Source organism: Eumetopias jubatus, unplaced genomic scaffold (genome assembly GCF_037043125.1).
Source record: "Eumetopias jubatus isolate StellerSeaLion01/CBP00866 unplaced genomic scaffold, mEumJub1_p1.0 scaffold_2, whole genome shotgun sequence".
NCBI lineage: Eukaryota > Metazoa > Chordata > Mammalia > Carnivora > Otariidae > Eumetopias > Eumetopias jubatus.
The window spans coordinates 128,712,671-128,735,156 of NW_028274808.1; the positions used below are offsets into that span (position 1 = coordinate 128,712,671).

A 22,486-nucleotide genomic window follows, 5' to 3' on the forward strand; every position below is an offset into this window, starting at 1 on the left:
AAATATTAGAGACCTAAATATGAGACGTAAAAACATAAAACTCCTAGAAGAAACACAGGCAATAGTTTCCTGGACATCAGCCATTCAAACATTTTTCTGGATATGTTTCCTCAAGCAAGAGAAACAAAAGTAAAAATGAACTATTGCGACTACATCAAAATAAAAAGCTTTTGCACAGCAAAAGAAACCATCAACAAAATGAAAAGGTAATCTACTCAGTGGTAGAAGATTTTCATAAGTGATACAGGCAATAAGAGGTTAATTATCCATACTCTATAAAGAACTTAAACAACTCAACACCAAAAAAACCCAAATAATCCAATTAAAAAATAGTCAGAGGACTTGACATTTTCCAAAGGAAACATACAGATGGCCAGCAGACACATGAAAAAAATGCCCAACATCATTAATCATCATGGAAATGCAAATCAAAACCACACTGAGATATTATCTCTTATCTGCCAGAATGGCTAGAATCAAAAAGACAAGAAATAGCAAGTGTTGGTGAGGATGTGGAGGAAGAGGAACTCTCATGCATTGTTGGTGGGAATGTAAGTTGGTGCAGCCACTGTGGAAAACAGTATGGAAGTTCCTCAAAAAATTAAAATAGAAGTTTATACCTGAAACTACTATAGCAGTATGTTAACCATGCTGAAATTAAAGTAAAATAAAAATAGATCTACCCTAGGATCCAGCAATCACACTACTGGTTATTTACCCAAAGAAAACAAAAACATTAATTCAAAAAGACATACGCACCCCTATGTTTACTGCAGAATTGTTTACAACAGCCAAGATACAGAAGCAACCCGGTGTTGCTGCATGGAGAACGAAGATGTGCTACATACACACACACACACACACACACAGGAACATTTCTCAGCCATAAAAAAGAATGAGATCTTGCTATTTGTGACAACATGGATAGACCTGGAGCATATTATGGTAAATGAAATAGGTCAGACAAAGAAAGTCAAATACCAAATAATTTCACTTATATGTGGACTCTGTAAAACAAAACAAATGAATAAACAAACAAAAAGCAGAAACAGACCCATAAATACAGAAAACTGATGGTTACGAGAGGGGAGGGGGTTGGGGGAAGGACAAAATGGGTAAAGGGCAGTGGGAGATACACTCTGTCAGTTTTGGATTGAATATGTCACTGGAATAAGGAAATAGTCAATGGTATTATCATAGCACTGTATGGTGACAGATGGTAGCTACAACTGTGGTGAGCAGAGAATAACATATAGAGTTGCTGAATCACAAAGTTGTACACCTGAAACTAATGTAACATTGTGTATCAACTATATTTCAAGAAAAAAAAATGTATGTTAAGACCGCACAGAACTATATTTGGATTTCCTATAAGGACAAATAAGCACAAAATACAGCAACATTATGAGCATCTCTTTGTTAAATTTGGACATTCCCACCTCTAGCAGCAAGTTAAATATGGAAAAGAAAGTACAGTTTGTTTTCAAATTAACAGCCATTTAAAACAATATCAAATTTAGGAAATTATGAAAAATGATACCATTTCGAAAACTTTAGCAAGGAAGTTATGTGTTTTATAACAAAATCTTAGGTGTATAACAACATACACTTATTTTAGGCTTGTCATTAAAAAATAAAAACACAACTATATGTCAAAAATCTAACTGGGAATAAGCTGCCCATATTTTTCAATGTGAATAAATAAAAACACTTAACATGCATGAATTATGGAGCATGGCAAATTAAATTTTCATGATTTAAAATATAGATAACATGTGTTAATAATCATTAAGGTACCTAGCAAAAGTGGCCATAGTTTCCCTTCCAAGCACTTCTATTTGAATGAATAATTCTATTATAAAATTATTTCCTTGGCTCATAGGTTGTACATCTTAGGTATTCACACAGTAAAGCGTTATCATCACAATTATCCCTAATCCATAATGCAGATTTCAGAGAAATTCAATCTTTAATAACATGTAATATATACACAATATACAATTATCTATATATGTGTATAATCCAGATTATAGTTTGTATTGAGTTTTGCCGTCATGCAATCAGTATTCTGAAATCAGAAAAATAAAAATCCTGACTTTGATATGGAACACTGAGCACAATCTAGGACTTTGATATTCTCATAAAAGTTACACGAACTTGAGAAAAGGCACTTAACCTCTTCAAATCCCACTTTCCTTTTTAGGAAAATAAATATTCTCTTATTTTGAGTTAGTGACTGTTAGAGTATTTCAGAGAAACACACAGGAATCCTAGTAAAACATAATGCTTCCTTCTGGCAAAAAACACTGAAGTTGCATTATTTGCAACTGTCAGATATACTCTGATGCCTACTGTCAACTACCAACCTTGCTTTGTAACACCCCGGAATACAATACAGCAATTACAATGGTTCTTGTACATGTTTCTAAAGACAATGACAATACCGCCATTAATTTTTTAAATTCACTTTCAAATTAATCAAATAAATATATTTTAATAGTTAAACGGCAAAATTATACAATAAACATGTGAGAAAGTCTGAATACATTTCCCCATGAAAGTAAAATTATTAACCTGTAAACATGTTCATTGATACATATTCTGCCCAAGTTCCATTTAAAAAAAAAAAAAAAAGCGAGTGAGAGTGAGATGGTTTCCAAGGAAGCGGCACTGGAACGTCTCACTGATGTTAAAAAAAACAATCTTGAAATTGTACCATTTGAGGTAAGTGGGTTTTTTTGTCTGTATTGACAGTTTCTGCTACATTGTTTTTAAGAAAAAAAGCACCTTTCTTTATTGACTTAATCTAGTTAATAATACATGTTTTTTTCTTTGCATCTTAGTCAAAATATTGTTAATTAAATTTTCTTCTTCTTTAAAATGATACTGACCATTCACATTGATAAAAATCTTTACCAGGTGGGTGCTTTATTGTAGGTGGTGGAGTTTTCTACCTTATCTACATTGAAAGATTTCAAATATAAAATAAGACCATAAAAAGGAAGAGATAATAGGTTTACAAAATAAACTATAGAAAACTGTTAGAGAAACAAAAAAATTGTGTATATTAGGTTGTAAAAGGATGCATTAAGGGGCAAAATCAATAAGGACACACACAATGTTTTCATGTAAATAAATACATTTATAAGTTTATTTTAACACCATGGTTTAAACCCAGCATTTGATCATTCATATTATATTACATAATGACTTGAATAATTTAAGAAATTTTATAACACGTATCTGACTGTTACTACAATTACAATGATTTCATTGCCTGTTTGCAAAATATAGAGAACTCCATAAAAGCTTTCTTCTCCTTAGCTCTGTGACTCTCTTCTGTTGCCCTTGCACCCTGCCCACAGCACTGAACCACTTCTGGGCTGTGCTACTTACCCTTGCAATAAACTACAACATTCAAGAGTGCCCTGTTGCCACTTGGCCATTTAATAAAGTGAGCTATTATAGAAAGGCAATAAACAGGGATGCACAGAAATCAGGCAGCAATGCCAAATCCAGGAGACAAGTGTTCTTTCATGACACACTCAAGAAACTTCCCTTAATAGGAGGTCAGTCAGTATCCAGTAAACTTTCTTTACATGTTTGGAGATATAAATAGAGGTTTTTAATTTTCTGTAGTTGGAATAAGACTCTTCATTATTTATTTCATTTGAAGACATACTGCTTTCATCTTTTGATCTCAATACAAGAGAAACAGATAATTTAGTTCTTCACTAGGAATTGTCCCCCTCGGATGGGAGAAACTAGCACTGTCTTCAAACTTACCTAATGTGCATAGAATATGTGGTGAAATTAAATGAAGACTATTACCACAGAGACAAAGGATATGAATGACAAGGTTGAACAAAAAATGTGTACCGCCAAGTGGAATGTTACATTGAGAAATAGCTTGCATATAGAGATAATTTTTAAATAGGTCTTTTGTTGTTGTTGTTGTCAAAATACAATAAGAATAAAGTAGGAATATGTGAGTTCAATCTTCATCTATCAGTTTTTTGTGCAATTGTGTACAAATGCAGAAAGTGTGAAATATTTGGAATGGAAACATTTCTCTATTAAATACTCTGGGAAACAGCTAACATATGGAATGATGGAAAGTTGGTTTTATTTAATATTTAACATGTCACAGATTGGTGATACATTGCTTATGGTCAAATGATTTCACCTAGGTTGAAATATGTACTGGTTTAAATAAACCTTCAGTGCATGTAGGATTCCACAGGGCCTTGAAAAGAAGAAAACAAAAGTAAATAAATGAATGACATCAAATTAATGAAATGAAATGAAATTTTATTTCATATGAAGATTTAAAACATATAAACACTTAAAAAACATAGACCGACAACTTTTATTTGTGATTTTCTAAGTCAAAATTCCTATTAAAATTTATTGATATTTATTAGTATTGCTTACAGGTTTCCAACATCCAATTAAATACATTTTACACAAGGTAAAAAGAGGGAAGATTAATTGGCAAAATTTTATGATTTCCTTTGGTTTCATGAGTAAAAAAAAAAAGTTTTACACAACTTTTTCTTTTATGTATTTCTCAAGTAAAATGACTTAAAGAAAATTAGGTAATTAAGTAATAGGTAAATCTCACATGTTTCTCCTGATATATTTCTAAAGCATAGTCACCACCCAAGGTCCTAAACACAAAATTCCAACAGAATTCCATATGCCGCAATTATTACTATTTTCTTAACCTCTACACTTTATTATAGTTTTAAGTGATAGAAATTAGAACATTTCATAATCCTCCACCTTCAAAAAAGAAAAAGAAACTATTGTGTAAATAGTATGTATAAAAAGAAATACACAATCCAAGAAGTATAGAATATACTTGCCCCTAAGGAATGTGGAACTTAGTTGGATATAAATGAATATAAAAAAGATAAACCATACTACAAGACTGACTGACATATGACAAGATAGGCTGTATGTCAATATATAAAACTGATGAGATACATTAACTAACTACTACAGGATAGTAAGTTATATAGGACTGATAACTGCTGACATTAATTCTACAGATAGAGAAATCACCCCTGATGAGGGAGCAAGAAGGGTAGCTGAAGACAAAGCATAAACTTGATACCCTGCAACCTCCCCCTCCCCCCCCATCTTGGGTGGGACATGTGTGACATTCCTCCAGGAATCTCCCAACTAAATGTTAATACCTTGCTAGAGGGGAAAACAACCTTAACTTCACAACAGCAAGGCTGCAGGTATCTTGAGGGCAGGTCCTCTTTAGCACATGAAAGTTCTTTTGAAACCTCCCTTTTCCTTACTTCCCCCAACTCTTGAGTATATAAATAATCACCACTGAAGACTCCAGTGCTGCAGCTCTTTCTGCCCCTGGGTCCTGTTACTGTGCTTTAATAAACCACCATTTTACACCAAAGACATCTCAAGAATTCTTTCTCTGTCATCGGCTCTGGACCTCACCCCACCAAACCTCTCCTATATTCCAAAAACCCCATCAACCCCCAGTTTGGGTAGTCAAATTAAGGGTATGAAATTGGACCAAGGCTGGAAAAGAGAGATATATTACAAGGGAAAGGGTATTTCAGATAAAATGGTTAAAAACCCCAAACAATGGAGGCAAGAAACAGCAATTTGTGTTGGTACAGTTTAAGTGGAATAAAATGTTTATGTTTGCAACATAAATAGGGAAGAGTATAATTTCAGCAGCTTTGAGTGCGGGCTTGAGGAAAGGGAATTTTATCTTTTAAGCCTTAGTGAATCATTAAGAGAGAGAGCTTTAAAGTAGAAATACAACACAATGTAAGGGGGGGGAGGTGTGGTTTTTGTTTGTTTTGCAGATTTATTTGTGATGCTGTATAGACTAGAATGTGTAGAGCCTGTAAGTAGGAAGACAAGATGAAAACCAAACTGAGGAAGTCTTGAAGCAGCAAGCAGTATTGGAAGGTGACTGTTTTCCAAATTCTGATTTCCCCCATGTCAAGATGCTTGTTTCAGTTTTGTGAACTGACCTTCACTCAGATTGCAGCTCAAAGACAACACACTCAGAAAGGTCTTCCGTGATTAAGTCTTTTCCAGACATAAACTCTCCTCTTCACCTGATTCAACTCTTAATCTTGTCTTTTTGCTTATTTACATCATGACCCTTATTTCTATAATTTCTAATGTATTGTCTATCTTCATCACTAGAATATGAGGTTTATGAAGAAATTTAACAACAGGCCCCCAAATGGAGTCACTTTTCCTAAGTTCCACTAGAACTTAGTAGCAAACTTAATTTCAGCTTTAGCCTCCCCCAAGAGTGGAATTTTCAACAGATCACTCTGGAACGTCCTGATCTGCATTAGTGAGATCGTCTGCAAGACAAGACCCCTTGCCATTCCCCCCCAAGGGAAGGTGACCTTGCCCAATATGTTCTTTCTTTTCTTTAGCTAAAACTTCCTTGTGCACCACTTCCCATTCAGCCTATAAAAGCCTTCTCTTCGTACAGCTCTTCAGGAATTCTATTCTCTTTGGTAGATGGGATACTGCTTGGTTAATGAATCACTGAATAAAGCCAATTAGATCTTCAGATTTACTCTACTGAATTTTGTTTTTTAACATTTGTCTATCTCCTGTTCACTGCTACAATCTCAGTGCCTGGGGTACCGTTTATTATTTTTATTTTTTAAATGACAGTATAAATGAGAAAGGGTGGCATAAGTTGAGATGAACCACAGGACTACAAGCACATGTCGAACACAGACGTAGATACATGTCTGCCAACGAAACATGTTAAAAAAAAGTGCAGAATCATCAAGACTAACAAACATTTCAGTACCTGTTCCCCAAAAGCTGGTTGAGTGAATGGGAAATGACAGGGAATATAGCGTTATTTTTTGTATTTCATAAACCTGGAATTCTGTTTTCCAGTGCATTTTAAGCCTCCTAACATTCATATTTATAATAAAGTTCTAACCCAGATCTACCTTTCAATATTCTAAAAAGTTAGTAAAATGAAAGGAAAAAGTATTTTAATAGGTTGAATATGTTCAGAGACACAAATGATTCTAAAATATACGATAATAACATTTCTCTTGCCATAAAAGCTTACAATATTGTTGTCCTCATCATGTGGCGAGGACAAAAAGCCCCAGTATTTCTCTGTCATTTTTAGCAACTGGAACATGGAGAGGACTGCAAGGAAATACGAAAACTCAACTAATGAGGATAAATGTTTCCCCATGACTACTCTGTAAGAAAAATAAAAACTCAAAAGATGCAATTCTTTTTTTATGATTAACCACTCTGGAGATATTGTAAAGTAAGACAATCATTTACAAAATAGATTAATCATTTTAGGCTTTAAAATATGATGAATTCAATATATTGTCAAATTTGGGAAAAACCCTCCAATATTTAATATTTTAATAATTATACTGAAGAACAAAGTATTTTGCTACTTCGGTTCCCCAAAAACTTCCAATTTATTTTGTATGGAGGTAATACTTGAAGTTAAATACATTGTACAAACATAATTTTGTCTTCATTATAGTGGTGTTGCAGAATTTGTTTTAAAATACTTATTAAATTATTAGTTATAAAATATATTTATACAATGAAATTACAAATTATCATAAAGGCACATATATTCATTGTAAAACATGACCAAAAAAGGTAAGTAGAAATAAGAAAATGTCATATTCCTACCAGAGATGATCACGTCAACTTTTGTATATTTTCATTTTTTAACCAAAATGAAACCATATTATACGTTCTGTTTAAGTTATTGGACTTTCCGCTTAGTTTTCCCAGTTAATGGCTTCTAACTTTCTATGTCAATAGGTTTTAATTTGTAATAGTTAGCCTTAATCAAATTTCCTCAAATGCCCTTCAAACACTACTACTAAATACTACTATTGCTGTTACTACTCAACCTAACAACCCAAGATTCAGTACTGGACCATGTTTCACATCTCCGTGTAATGTCATAAATCCTTTCTTTCTCTCTTTCCTCTCTCTCCCTTTCTTTCTTTCTTTCTCTCTTTCTCTCTTTCTCTCTCTCTCTCTCTCTTTCTTTTCTTTCTTTCTTTCTTTCTTTCTTTCTTTCTTTCTTTCTTTCTTTCTCTCTCTCTCTCTCTCTCTCTCTCTCTCTGTCTCTCTCTCTTTCTTTCTCTCTTTCTCTCTTTCTCTCTCTCTATGATCTATCTACCTACCTACCTACCTATTGATTTATTTGACTCCATGCCCAGCATGGAGCCTAATGTGGGGCTTGAACTCACGATCCTGAGATCAAGACCTGAGCTGAGGTCAAGAGTTGGATGCTTAATAGACTGAGCCACCCAGGCACCCAGAATCTTAATTCAGATTTTTTAAAATTGGATTAGCCTTTCCCCTTATTGGAAAAACTTCTAAGCATACAGAAAAATAGAAAAACTAGTACCATTAACACCTGCATAGCATAACTACCACGTGGATTCAGTAACTGAGTTTGTCATGATTTCTCTTTGGTCTCTTTAATTAGGACAAACCCCCAATATTTAATGGCACTTTATTTTTTAAGGCTACCATGTCAGTTTTGTCAGAATACTGCACATTTGGAATTTTTCTGATAGTTGACCTGCAGCTTGTTTTACATATCCATCCATGCCTGTGTTTCCTATATATTGAAAGGTAGGCCTTTAAGCTTGAATTGTCTCAGGTTAGATGTTTCTGACTTGCTCTAGACTCTCAGTAGGCAGAGCTAAGAAATATTCTATAGTAATTTATGAGTTCATGTTGATAGTTTCTATTTAAATATTACATTACAGGGTTCTTTAACTTATATTTTCATTATTATACTTATTTTCTCTCATCTTGCAATACCTTGGGTAACTAGTAACATTTGCTTTAAACAGTTGAATCTTATATACATAAAACAGCTTCAAAATTATTATAATAGTAGTATAATTTTACTACTGAGTCCATTTTTATATTTTTTGTAGTTCTCTTGGTCCTTAGGCTATAGCCAACTAAGGAAGTGCAACCAGGATTCGGTCCAAATCACCTTAAAATATTTTTTTCTTGGGGCACCTGGGTGGCTCAGCATTATGGAAATGTTTTGTGGTATATGTAAATGTGTATGTTCAGGGTAGATTTCTAGAAATAGCATCGCTGAGTGGAGGATAAAACCATATACAATTTTGATTTTTCAAAATTCCCCTTGATAGGAAATTGTTCCATATGTAAATGCTGTTCTTTAAAAGGGAAAAAAGAATTAAAAAGAAACGTGAAAAATGTTTAAAATGTTCCTATGATAGAATGATATCCAGTCACTTAAATTAGTAAGTAAAAAACATTATTATGAAACTGCTTCAGGCCCTTGGGCCAACCTAGTCATCTTTAAGCTTTGGCAAATACCCTTAGCCCGTATGATTAACTAGCCATTCTTTGTATATCATAGATCATGCATTCTTTCCTAGAAGGGAAAAGAGCAGAGCACTTCTGCACATTGCAAAACAGAAACCAGACCCCCTTGCACAACCTCTGAGGGCTGAGATAACGTCCATAGCTGGCACCAGCGGGTCTGCACACCATCAAGAAATATTGCAGACCACTGCATCCCCTTTACTGATTAACGGACCTAAACCCCTTTAAAAGTCCATAGACCAGGCAGAAACCTTGAAGTTGGCCTTTGGACAAGAGTTCACCTTTTCCCCAGATGGCCAGCCTCCTTAAATAAAGCTCATATTCCTCTCCAATCACACTCTTGAGTTTTGGCCTTTCCAGAGATGACATTGCCCTTGGGTTTTGGTAACAAATTTTGGCGAGCCAGCACCCCTGTGGCATCCAGTTCCCCTGGGAATCCCAAGGCAGAGCGGTTGGCTGTGGCAGTGCCAGGGCTCATCTGCAGTTGGGCGGATGAAGTCGTTGGCCCAGCAGCGTGCCAGGGTTTACTCATTTGTTTGCTGAGCTAGTACCCTGGATGATCACAGATCAGTTAGCTGCTCAGGGCTAGTCGGCTTTGGGAGGATGCCAGAGGGAATCGGCCGCAGCCGCTGAGACTGTTTCTGTCTTGGGGAAACTCCCAGCTGATTCCCAACTACAGCTAACTGCCGGGTTTGCTTTTGGTTTGAGTGAAAAGGAAAGGAGCATTTGGGGCAAGCTGATGAGCTCTGGACCAGGTAAATCCAATGGAGTACACAATGATGCAAGTTTCTCATTTGTGAAGCACCGTGCGCTTCTGTTCCGTTGCCCATGCTTTTCCCATTAGGAAGGCACGGCTTTGGAGAGAAACCAAAAGGGACTTAATAACCACGGATTTATTTGGAATTTGGAATAGATCTGTTTTGGTGTGTATGTGTGGGCTATATTGTGCTAAATTTGTGTATAATGGGAGGTTCCATCTCTGTCCCACCAAACAGCCCACTGGGCTGGATTCTCAATAAGTGGATGGAATACAGCCAGAAATCCATGATTAAAAGATGATTTTTATTGTAACAGCACCTTGCCATTATGTTAAAGCTCAGAGGAATGATGACCACTGAATGGCTCTCTTGGATTTTTTCCTTCAGTTTGTCTCCAAATAGGGGTTTTTTGCTCTCTTAGCTTGTCTAGGAAGGCATTTGGTTCTGTCAGTGAAGCCCCCAACTTTTGGGGAAGAACAAATTCTAACAGAGTTTCTCTGGGCTTCATTTAGTCATAGTTTTGTTTCTCCTATGCTCTTTCTGAACTTTTGCCTAGGAATATGGGAGATACTCCTTCTATTCCCAAAGAAAGTCCAGTAAGACATTTTATTTTTTTAAGATCTTTTAATTTTTATTTATTTGAGAGAGAGAGAGAGCAAGAGAGGGAACACAAGCAGGGGGAGTGCGAGAGGGAGAAGCAGACTTCCCGCGGAGCAGGGAGCCAGACGTGGGGCTCGATCCCAGAACCCTGGGATCATGACCTGCGCCGAAGGCAGACGCTGAACGACTGAGCCACCCAGGTGCCCCAAGACATATTTTAAATAAATGGCACAGAGAGTTAAAGAAACCTGTTTTGCAGGAGGGAGTGGCAAGAGACATTAAGGAAAGATTAGTCCAAATTCTGAATCTACCTCCAGCCTTTCTGGCAGCACTCCTGGCCTCTGCCTCCACCTTCTGATTGCTGGACCACCATGGGAGTGACCCACATGGCTGGCTCCTATACCATCCTTGGCGCCTCAGGTGCCATTGACTTCTGCCGAGCCACCTCCTTATGAGGTTCAAACTGAGGCACCTCCCAAATCAACACGAAGGGATCCAGGAGTTCCCCTGGACTTAAACCAGCCACTTCAGATTTCCCCGCAGGTAAAAATTCCCAATGGGGAACAAACTGATTGACTTTTTAGTGGACACAGGTACAACATATTCAATACTAAGCCTGATTCAAGGCTAATTATTGGTTTAGTTAAAACAGACATGTTATTGGAGTTATCAACACTGAATATGATACAGATAATCAGCTTTGTTCTACCTGTATTTACTAAATTCTTGTTGTCTCTGTTAGTTTGTCAGCAAAGAGATGACTTAAAATGATGGTTAATTTTCCCGGCCTCATAGTGGTTTTCATGGGTAATTGTTAAGAACAAGTAGGTTGAATAAGGCTTACAGTTTTCAAAATCTTTGTAACCTGAAACATCCAAGTATTCCTAAGTTAAATGATAAATTGGGTTAAATTCAGTAGATAACTAAGTCTTTTCCAAATAAGAATACTAAAGCATTGATTACTGAATGTAGGTTTGTTTGTGGCTTCTTATTACAGAGAACTGAGGATACTTGGGTCTATTGCTAAACATGCTTTATACTTTATTATTGCAGGTTGTACTCTGGGGAAAAAAAAAGATAACCACCGTGTTTCTAAAAATCTGAAAGTCTGAAAATGTATTCATAAATTTCCAGTCTAAAGAACTGTGCTGTAACAGTTCACAATTGGTTACTACTTAGTTTTTACTGGAGACTAAAGTTTCTAAGAGTTAAAATTCTGATAAATGTAACTGAGATGGCTAGAAATGATAAGGTAAGCAACACTGTAGACAAGAAAAGTAAGATGTGTTTTTGATAAGAAAGATATAAGGAATGGGAATACATCTTTGTTCAGGGGGAAAAAAGAAAGTAATTTTGTCCTAAAATGAGACTAGTTATTTAGAGACAGTGGGCTTAAGACACAATCTGAATGTAAAAGGAAAGTTGTAGAAAGTTTCTGAAGGGAAATCTTGGGGAAAAAAATTTAAGTGTGGTCAGGACTAAGATTGGAATTAATGAGTTTTAAAAATACACTAGTGTAAGACTGAAATTCCGCTTTTCTTTCTGTTAAAAAGATAAAGTTTTTTTGGACTGCTGGTCTGCTCTTGATAAGAAATTGTAAACAAAGTTTGTTTTCTTTTCTTTATCTGCCCAGAAAACCAAAATTTCTAAGTTTTGTCTTCATCGTGTCTTTGATTACTTAAGAGAACTGAAGCTTCTCAATATTAAAGAAGCTAACTTTTGTTAGGAACCATATAACCTTTTGCAAAATCTCTTATCACCACCTTGGTTAAACAGGTAATACTGAATTTTATAATGATGTGTAATCCTATTTAGGAATGTACTTTATAACTTTGAGGGGTTTTTTTTAAGATTTTATTTATTTATTTGACAGAGACACAGTGAGAGAGGGAACACAAGCAGGCGGAGTGGGAGAGGGAGAAGCAGGCTTCCCGCGGAGCAGGGAGCCCGATGTGGGGCTCAATCCCAGGACCCTGAGATCATGACCTGAGCTGAAGGCAGACGCTTAACGACTGAGCCACCCAGGCGCCCTAACTTTCGGAAGTTTTTAACAAACTTCCCAAGATCTGAATTCTAAATAATTAAATTCTTCTGACAAACTGGGCTTGTTAATTTGGTATGTTAAGTTACTTGGGAAGCACTGTCAAACAAATGATAAGTCTTAGGTTATACTGTATGGGTAAATGCCATAATTGTTCCAGAAATACATGAAATTCTTAAAGTTTTAATATGTCCTCATATAAGGTCATCACTTGAAATTCTAATTATTGAAATGTTGCATGTCACAGGAATAACTGGATTTTTTTTTTTTGGCAACTGCATTAAATGAACTCTCATCAGATCTTTAACCATGTCCATTTTTAATCTTTTGTTATTTATAGTTATTGTTCTGATGCTCTTGAAGAATGTGTTTCATCTTCAAGGAGACTCATGAAAAGGACTTTTTTTAAAATTATTATGTTAAGTTAGTCACCATACAGAAAAGGACTTTTAAAAAAATACACATTTCTGATATCTTCAAGATCATAAAACTAAACTGGGTATGAATTTCCAGAACCAATGGAAAAGCTACATTCAAAAGACCAAAATTAGTTAATTTGGGACTAATTGAATTGAGAAAGATGATTACAGTTTTTATGACTTACTTGAAACATTTTTGGTTCTTTAATGTTTGTTCTTCTAGATGAAGGAAACTTTCTCTTAAGATATCTATGACTTACAGAATACGATAAAATATTCCTTTCTGAAGAAATTGAAACACTTTATTTTCTCCTACCTGAACCCTCCAGAAATCAGAAACTCTCCATGTGTACTCTTTCTTTTATGGCAATTATATTTGCATAAGTTCAATAAGAATCTCTTCCCCTTGTTACAGGACACTTTGGTTATATTGCCAAGGCTATGACTGGAATGTCATTATTTGAGAGACAAACAGACTCAGATATGACCAGACAGCCTTAAGGAACAAAGGCTGACTTTATGGAGCCAACCTGGAGTGTACTCTCTCCATGGGGTTAGCTATGGACTTGTGGAAATAGCAGATGGTCCCAGTTTCCTTATGATTGGATACAGGATGCACTTGGCGATGTCTATATCCCCAAACAAGTCTTCTCCCACTTGTCAGTGATCCCTCATAATTAGGATATTGTTAAAGCTAGATACTGGGCAAAGAGGGCTTCTTGATATTTCCCCCCCCCCTTTGGCCATATTTGTCCCAGTAGCCACCTCTATCAATGTAAAATTATGAGTAAAGGTCTTAGCCAAGCATTTAACCAAACCTGGCATGCAGCCATCCATAGATCTGAAAAGTGGCCTGCCCAAACCAAATAGCCCTAGATATCTTGACAGCAGCCAAAGAGTGACATGTGTTTTCACTAAGACAAAATGTTGCATATTCACATTTCTCAAAAAATGTAATTGAAGCCATGAAAGATTTAAATAACCAAGTCACTGCTACAGATGCCCTAGTTCTAGATCCTTTTAGCAGTTGGCTAACTTCAATTCCTTCCAAATGGAAATATACCCTATTAAACATTACTGCATTTCTTGTTTTCTTTCCCTTTGGTGGTTGTTTGACTTTTTGTACCTGTCAAGGAGGAACTTGCACTATTCATACTGGCTTAGAGATGCCCTTACTATTCCCTACAGTGGAAATGCCAGAAACAAGATCCTCCACACTGTAAAAGTTTTCCACTTCAAAATCCCTAAATCATTCTCAATCAGCAGGAAGTAGCTACAGAAGAAGGACCTTTGCTCCTAATCCCATAGATATGAAATCATAAAACTGACCGTGAGGAACAGAAGTCATCTTGGCCCCTCCTGCAAACCTAGTAGTCTTTCAACTTTAAACAACCTTAGCCTGTGTGATTGATTAACAAACCTTTCTTCGTATGTCTACAGATCACGCATTTTTTTGGAGAAAGAACAGAGCACTTCACATCAGACCAAAACAGAAACCAGACCTCCTTGCACATGCCCCAGGCACTAAGGAACCAGACCCCTTTGTATAACCCCTGAGGACTGAGATAATGTGTGTAGCTGGCACCATGTGTCTGCACATAATCAAGAAATATTACTGACCACTGCACCCCCTTTACTGATTAATGGCCCTGAACCCCTTTAAAAAATCCCTAGGCCAGGCAGAAACTTTGGAGTTGGCCTTTGGACAAGAGATCACTTTCTCCCCAGTTGGTCAGCCTTCTGAATAAAGCTCATATTCCTTTCCAATCAATACTCTTTTGAGTTTTGGCCTTTCCAGCTATGACAGGCAGCTAAACTTGGGTTTCAGTAACAATTAGAGTAGGCTAATGTCCATTATATTTGAAATGCCAAAATATATATGCTTATGTACGTGTAGTATATTTATAGATAGTGGTTCAGTGTTTATATATTTAACATACTAGAAAATCAAAATGGAGGAAAGCTTTTAAAAGAGTGGAAAATACATATACTCACACCAAGTAATTTTTGTATATTTTTATGATTCACATTAAGTTCCTTTTAGATTCGTATTTCTTATGGTGAAATGAGTCATTACTGATGCTCCCTCAAAGAAGAAAAATTAATCCTTTCAAACTCAGAGTTTGTGGCAACTTCCGCATAAATTAAAAAAGACTCTTTAAGGAGCATTTCTGGAACAACATTGAGTGTTTTTTGTACTCTAAAAAGTTGAAAAACACTATTTCCAATTCTATATTAGTCTTTTCTTAAGCTTAAAAAATGAACAATTTATCAATTTTTAGGTTATAGTTTTCCATTCAAGAAAATACTCAACCTGTTTAGAGTATTTTTCTTTCTGAAAATTATTCTATATTAGACTGTACCTTAAGTAAATTTTCCTTTAATTTGATGGATTAAATCCAAATCCATAATCAATTTATAAGCAAAAAATCATAATATATGACAAATCTGAAGTAATTCTGATATGTAAAAAACTATGACTTTTAAGTACTCTGAATCGTAAATTACACTCTTCTGTATAAATTGTCTCCACAGTAATTCAGCTTTATACATTTAAAATTCTAATTACCATTTTAACAATGTAGCATCACATGAGTATAATTTCCTGGTACTCTTTCTTCACAGAGCATGAGGTTAATGTTACATGTGGCTCTCTTTTAGGAAACTTTCTGTAATTCAATATCCTGAAAATTCCTATTCCTTTGCCTCTTTGGTACAAAGTCAAACATTTATGGAACTGTTTTCTTTAGCTCTCTATAAGTTATAAAAACAGTTTTTATGTCTTTATTTTGAAACACTAATAAAATAATAGTTTAATGCCTTTTCTCCCTGAAATCATTACCCAGTTCTTTCACTGGAAGAAGATCAAAGCTAGAGAAAAGGAGAATTTGCCACCCCAAAATATGCCTTTTTGGCTTAAGCATTATCTTGAGCTGGTTATGTTTAAGAAATTACAAACACAGGAAAAATTCTGAAAACCAAGTAAAAGTTATCCTTTTGTAAAAGATATTTACATTTATAAGGAAAAATCTCTACTTGTAAGGGTGTGACCCTCTCCATACTAGGAAGACGAAGATGACCAAATCTCTGGAAACTCATCCATGGAGAAGGCACAGACCTAAATCTGTGCGACAACTTTACCCTTGTTTACTGTGTTCTTCCCGGTAATCTCTCATAACCTCCAATATCCTTGTTTTGTCTTTAGCTGGAGATGGTATGTAAGGTGGTGGCCTGGCCATTTTGGGAAATTACTGTTTTCCTGGGTATCTCACATGTATACAGGAGGTGTATGTTATGTAAACTTGTTTTCTTCCTGTTAATCTGTCTTTTATTATAGAGGTGGTTTCAGTCAAGAACCTGGGAGGTTAGAGGAGAAATTATTTTTCCTCTGCTACAGTTTGGTGACCCCGGTAGGGATCTGTTGAGGCACCATACTTGCTCTGGAGTCTGCGGATGGGATCCTGGAAAAATGGCAGAAAATGGCAAAGGATAAGAATTCTTACAAGTCAGCTCTCCCAGGTATCTCTTCCTGTCGTACCTGGTTAAGAGAAGATTAAAAATTCTTATCCCTTCTTTTCCAAATTTAGATTAACAGGAGAAAATATTTGTGTGAACTAGTTCCTTAGGTATAGTGACTTTGGTAAAGATTCTTGTTATGAGTAATCTTGTTTTCTGTTGATCCTCTTTTCTCCCAGAGATGGCCATTGTTTTTGTTTGTTTTTGGTGTCTGTCTTTTGTGTCATTTGTCATAAAAAGAAACATAGCCTAGAAGAGATTTTCCTTTTGTCTTGTTCTAGGTCATAAGAGTTTGGCTTTGTGAACAGTGAGAACATTGTTTGGTCTCTGTCACCTGGAAAATGAATGTGTCCACACGCATCTGGCATACAACCCAATAGGCTAATGGATCCCAGAAGGAGTATTCTCTTTGTCCAACTATGCCAGCTCTCAGGGGAGTTTATTATAAAGGATCCTATTCCATAAGGGGCCTTTGTAGTCTCAACCTTCATAATCTCATTTGTGCTAGAAAAGTCCCATTCCAGTAGCATCTGCTTGGTGTCACAGATTTAGTCTATGACTGGAGGCATCCCACAGTCTCATTCTTATCACCTGTGATGATAACACAAGTCTTTGTTTCCCTAGGCTAACTTTGAAAGTAAATTCTCTGGATCTCTTAAGGGCTGCATCTTTGCACCTCCCTTTGGGATGCCTCTTGAAATCATTGTTAACCCATAAAAAGCATTTATTGCTTTGAGCTGCTATTGAGATTAATATAAGATCCTTCTTGTTAATGGTCAAATGATGGATACTTTGAACTAAAAACAAAAAATAAAACCCAAAAAACTCCTATATTTGAAAAAAATATTAGAGAGTTATTTTTCTATAGAATTATTGGTTTCTATGAAAAACCAAATTGAAAGGAAGACAAAAGAAGTATAATGGCTTGCATTATGGACTCCCTCAACAAGATGAAGATATGAAGTTTTTTTTTTTTTTAACCTGCACTTTCATAAGAAACTACCAAATTTAGACAGCAGAAAAATCAGTGGACATTCACAACCCCACTCACAAGAACCTTGCCTGGTGGCTAAGATTCTTCCTTCCTGTGATTATACTATAGTTATCAGGCAAGTTGACTGAGGAATGTCACTCTGCCTGTTTCAAGGACATGTCAATGGTTTTAAGTAGTAAGGAAATTTAATTTTTCTTTTGCCTTTGTTTCTCACATCAATCTGACTAGAAAGCAAAGAGTTCAAAATAATTTCCTCTACTGCATTTGTCTTTATCAGATCTTTGATTGCTTAAGGAAACTGAATCTTCTTAGTATTAAAAAGAGTGAAACTTTGCTCACAACTATGTATGCTTCTGTATTTGCCTTTAAACAATGTTTGTCACTTTGGTTAAATAAAGTATTGTTTCATAATGATCTGTGATCCTATTTAGTCATGCGCTAAAACTTTTTGATATTTTTGACAGACCTCCCCAAATCAAACTCTAAATGGAGTCCTTTTGACCTAGAACTAACTTTGAGATGTTTCAGAAGGTCTTTGGAGCATGTTAAAAGAATTATTTTCTCTCCTTGGAAAAAGAGATCTTAAGCTAGTTAGGCTTATTTACTATGCTAAGTTACACGGGAAGCGTTGCCAAATTAGTGATGCTAAACCTTCTTAGATTTCATTTGAATGGATATATGTTGTTAATATTAGTGTTCCAGAAGTTGTATGAAATTTCTAGAAATTTGGTATGTTCTGGTATAAAGTTTTCATTTGTAATTATACTTACTACCTTAAAAAGCATGTCATGGAAATAGCCAAATTTCTTTGTCAATTACATTGCAATGTACTCTCATCAGAACTTTAACCATGGCTATTTTTAAGTGTTCTGTCATTTACAGATAATTATTGTTTTATTCTATGCTTTTGCAAAAGTGCTTAATCCTCACAGATTATTCAAGAAAAGGACTCCGACAGGGGTGGCTGGATGGCTCAGTTGGTTAAGCATCTGCCTTTGGCTCAGGTCATGATCCTGAAGTCCTGGGATAGAGCCCCATGTCAGAGGGGAGTCTGCTTCTCCCTCTGCCCCTCCCCCTGCTGGTGCTCTAATAAATAAATAAAATCTTTTAAAAAAAGGAAAAGAAAAGGAAAAGGGAAGGACTCTAACAGGTACTCTGGAATATAGGTCTCTGATCATTTCAAGACAAAACGGAACTGGGTAAAAATTTCCAGAACCAACAGAAAACCAAGTAGAACAAAAGTAACATGGAGCTGAATAAACTCATGAAACTGAAAATACTTATGACTTTGTTTGAAACATTGTGATTCTTTAATGCTTTGCTTTTTCTAGATTTAAGGAAACTTCTCTTTTCCATTAAGCTAAGTATGAATTATAGCAATTTGGTAAAGTATGCCCTTGTGAACAGAGATGAAACAATTACTTTTTTTCCCTATCTGATCCCTCTAGAATTTGAAACTCTTAGTGATTATTCTTATTTTCATGGCAATATATTTATATGCATAAGTTTAAGCAGAATCTGTTCTTAGAATGTGCTTCCACAACTGGATACATTGGTTGTATTACTAAAGCTTTGAATGGAATGTCCTATTTGAGAATATACATAGAATTAAACATGACCAAACAGCTTCAAGGAACTAAGTTTCACTTTATGGAGCCAATAAAACTCTTTGCAAAAGCAGCATGGTACTGCTTACAGGGATCCCAGCAGTCTTACCAGATGAGTAAAAGAAAGTCACTTTCTGGAAGGTGCAGAAACCATACGTTATCTTTGGGACCTCAAGAAGAGAGAAATTAACCGAAAACACTAGGTACTACAGGCAAAGTCTGATGGTGAGTCCTTGGCTTGACTTCTTAGCCTCAAGGCTTTTAAAAGTTCAATCTAAAATTCCCTACAAAAGTTCCAGAAAAGTAGACCTAAAAAGAACCTATATATTCAATCATTATTCTTCCAGCACTTATGTAAATAATCAAGTTTAATAAGACTAAACTTGTTTTGCAAATAAATTAGTCCTACTGTGATTATCTTTGGTAAAAATGAGGGTGATTATAGAGAAAATAACATTTCAGTAGTATACCTTTGTGGATATTAGATTCTAGTCCAGTTTACAGTCTTAGAAATTTTGTTTTCTACCTGTAAATTGGACCAGATCCTGAATTCTAACAGTTTTCCTCAAATATCTCACTATAACTCTCCAAACTAATTTCTGGTTTTCCCCCACCCTTCTAACTTGAAATGACTGGGAATCAAAACTGCCCTTTTCCCAAAGCTCTGCAAACTGAATGTGAACAAGTTGATATAAACTCTTTAAGAGAAATCACAACAGCTCATATGGACAACCTTCTGTCCCTGCGGATATGTCAGCCACTCAGAAAGTTCACCTGACCACCTGACAACATCACAGATATTCAAACTTTGAAAGATGATTTGAACCTGACATATAGAAATCTTGATTGGCTGCCCCCCCTGGTCTCACAAACTGTGTTATAGTTTGTGCTAACTGTTAAACTCTGTTTATCTTTTTCCATAGAAATGCTAGCACAATATGGGACTAACTTTGGGAGCCCATCTACAAGCCCATCTACAAGACCTCTTAAAATGAGACATAGCAGTCTAATTGAACTGACCGATTTTCAGGACTTAGACATGGGTTCAATGGAATAACGGAATAATCTAACAACTCAGGTTCTGGATTGTGAAACTTCTTGGGGAAGTTTCAAGGTGAAATTGAAGGGAAGCACAATTTGCCACCCCCAAATATGCTTCTTTGGCATAACTTGAACTGGTTATTCTTAAGAGACTGCAGACACAAGGATAGCTCTCAAAACCAAGTAGAAGTTACCTTTTGTAAACGTCATTTATACTTGTAAGGGAAATCTCCATTTGAAAGGGTATCTCTCTTTCTGTACTAGGAAAAGGTGATGACCAAATCTCTAGAAACTCTAATCAAGAGAGAAGGCATAGACTTAAATCTGCATAACAACCTCGCTCTTGTTCACTGTGTTCTTCTCGGTAATCTTCCACAACTGGCTTCTCCAACCCCCATCTTTCTTTTGTCTTTACCTGGAGATGGTATTTAAGATAATTACTTGGGCCATTTCAGGAGTCAACTTAATTTTCCTAGGTATCTCCTGTGTATATAGGAGGTATACATATTATTTAACTTGTTAATCTCTCTTTTATTACAGAGGTCTCAGCCAAGAAATTAGAAAGATAAAGGAAAAATTACTCCTTCCCCCCATCACTGGCTCCCCCAACCCCAATATACACACTAGGTATTCTCAAGTCCCAAAGCATCATGAGTCAAGTGTTCGAGAAACTTTTTGATAGAGCAAGACCATTATGAGGGCTAATGATCTTTACAGATATTATCCTTTTGTGCTGCTCAATCAAGTAACAAGTAGGATGGTTGTCAGAGAATAGTAAATCACACAAGAAAACTAAAGGAAAAAATAAATTAATTAAATCTGATAGCCTAATGAAACAAAGGCTCAACTGTATGACAAGATAGAATAGCCATCAGGTAGTGTAGTGAAGAAAAAAAAAAAAAACCAAAAACCCAACAACACTGTCATAACTATGGTATGGCAAAATTTGTCATTATTGTTTCAGTCTAGAATATATAGTTTTATGATTTCTGCCTCTTGAAAAAGTAATGTTTCTAGATAGTCAATGTGACTTTTACCTTTAAAAGAAAATACTTTAATATTAATTCATACTAATAAAGTTAGGTAACAAACAGTTGTATAAATATGATTTAATATTAAACTACAAATAACCATTTTAAACACTGTATTAGTGTACAGTAGGATTTCTGTAAATTATATGCAAAAATTAATATATTTGCATCTAATCTTAACTTCTATCATAAGTACAAATAGTCAATAAAAGTAGATTCTGTTTTGTACCTATATCATGCAGTTGTGTGTTCAGAGACTGTGTGCTTCTATGTGTGTCGGTGTGTGTGTGTGTGTGTGTGTGTGTGTATAGTTTCAATACACTTGTAAATATTTAAATAGTAAATTTGCTTTTCCATATTTTTCTTGATTGTAGACCACATTAAAGGAAAGCAGTATTTTCCTTAGACATGCGTTAATATGAATCTACAAAGATATATGTTGACCAAGTACCTGAGCAAAGTCTTAGAACTTAAATTAATATAAATTATGTTACCAAATGATCTACCACAACCCCTAACTTAGGAAATAAATGGGCAAGCCCTGGTGCACTATCCTGGCCAACTGCTCCATCCCAGGGAATAGCTGGGGGGGGTAGATAAATCGAAAGCTTAGCTCTTGGCTGGGTTTGCGAACATGGCTGCTGAATAAACTCATCACAAGAGAAGCCCATAACTCAAGAGAGGAGAATCTGGAAAAGAGAAAGGGGAAGATTTATTTTTGGTGCCTGTAGCCAGGGCAGGTGGTAGGCTCAAGCCTTAACAATCAACCCAACAGCCAAGAAGAGGGACATCTAGAGTTTTATAAGGAGAGGTTGGGAGGGTAGTGCAAGAGAGCAGGCAGAGAGCACGTCATCATGAATAAGGGATCACTGCGTGTTCAGTACATGATCATGGGCAGAAAAGGGCGTGTTCTAAGTATTCCATTGCTACTAGGGCTTTTCTGGTCTGGCAGTTAGAATGTTCCAGTCACTGTCAGTGCCACAAGAAAATGTAGTAAGAAATTAACTGTTGGGTTCTATAGTTGAGCAAGAAGGCTCCCTGACAATTATGATGAATAACTGCAATTACATAATTTATCACAAATAG

The 22,486-nt window shown here is 35.7% G+C and overlaps 1 protein-coding gene across 1 annotated transcript in view; it reads right to left on the reverse strand.

The window, feature by feature from the left end:
* Window positions 1-4,008: 4,008 nt before the first annotated feature.
* The window catches only part of CCSER1 (coiled-coil serine rich protein 1), a 723,573-nt gene continuing 705,095 nt past the window's right edge, over window positions 4,009-22,486 (reverse strand). The window contains exon 10 of the mRNA XM_028117742.2: window positions 4,009-4,246. Within this exon, the coding sequence (XP_027973543.1) occupies window positions 4,187-4,246 (60 nt within the window). The 3' untranslated portion in view covers window positions 4,009-4,186. The remainder of the gene's footprint in view (window positions 4,247-22,486) is intronic.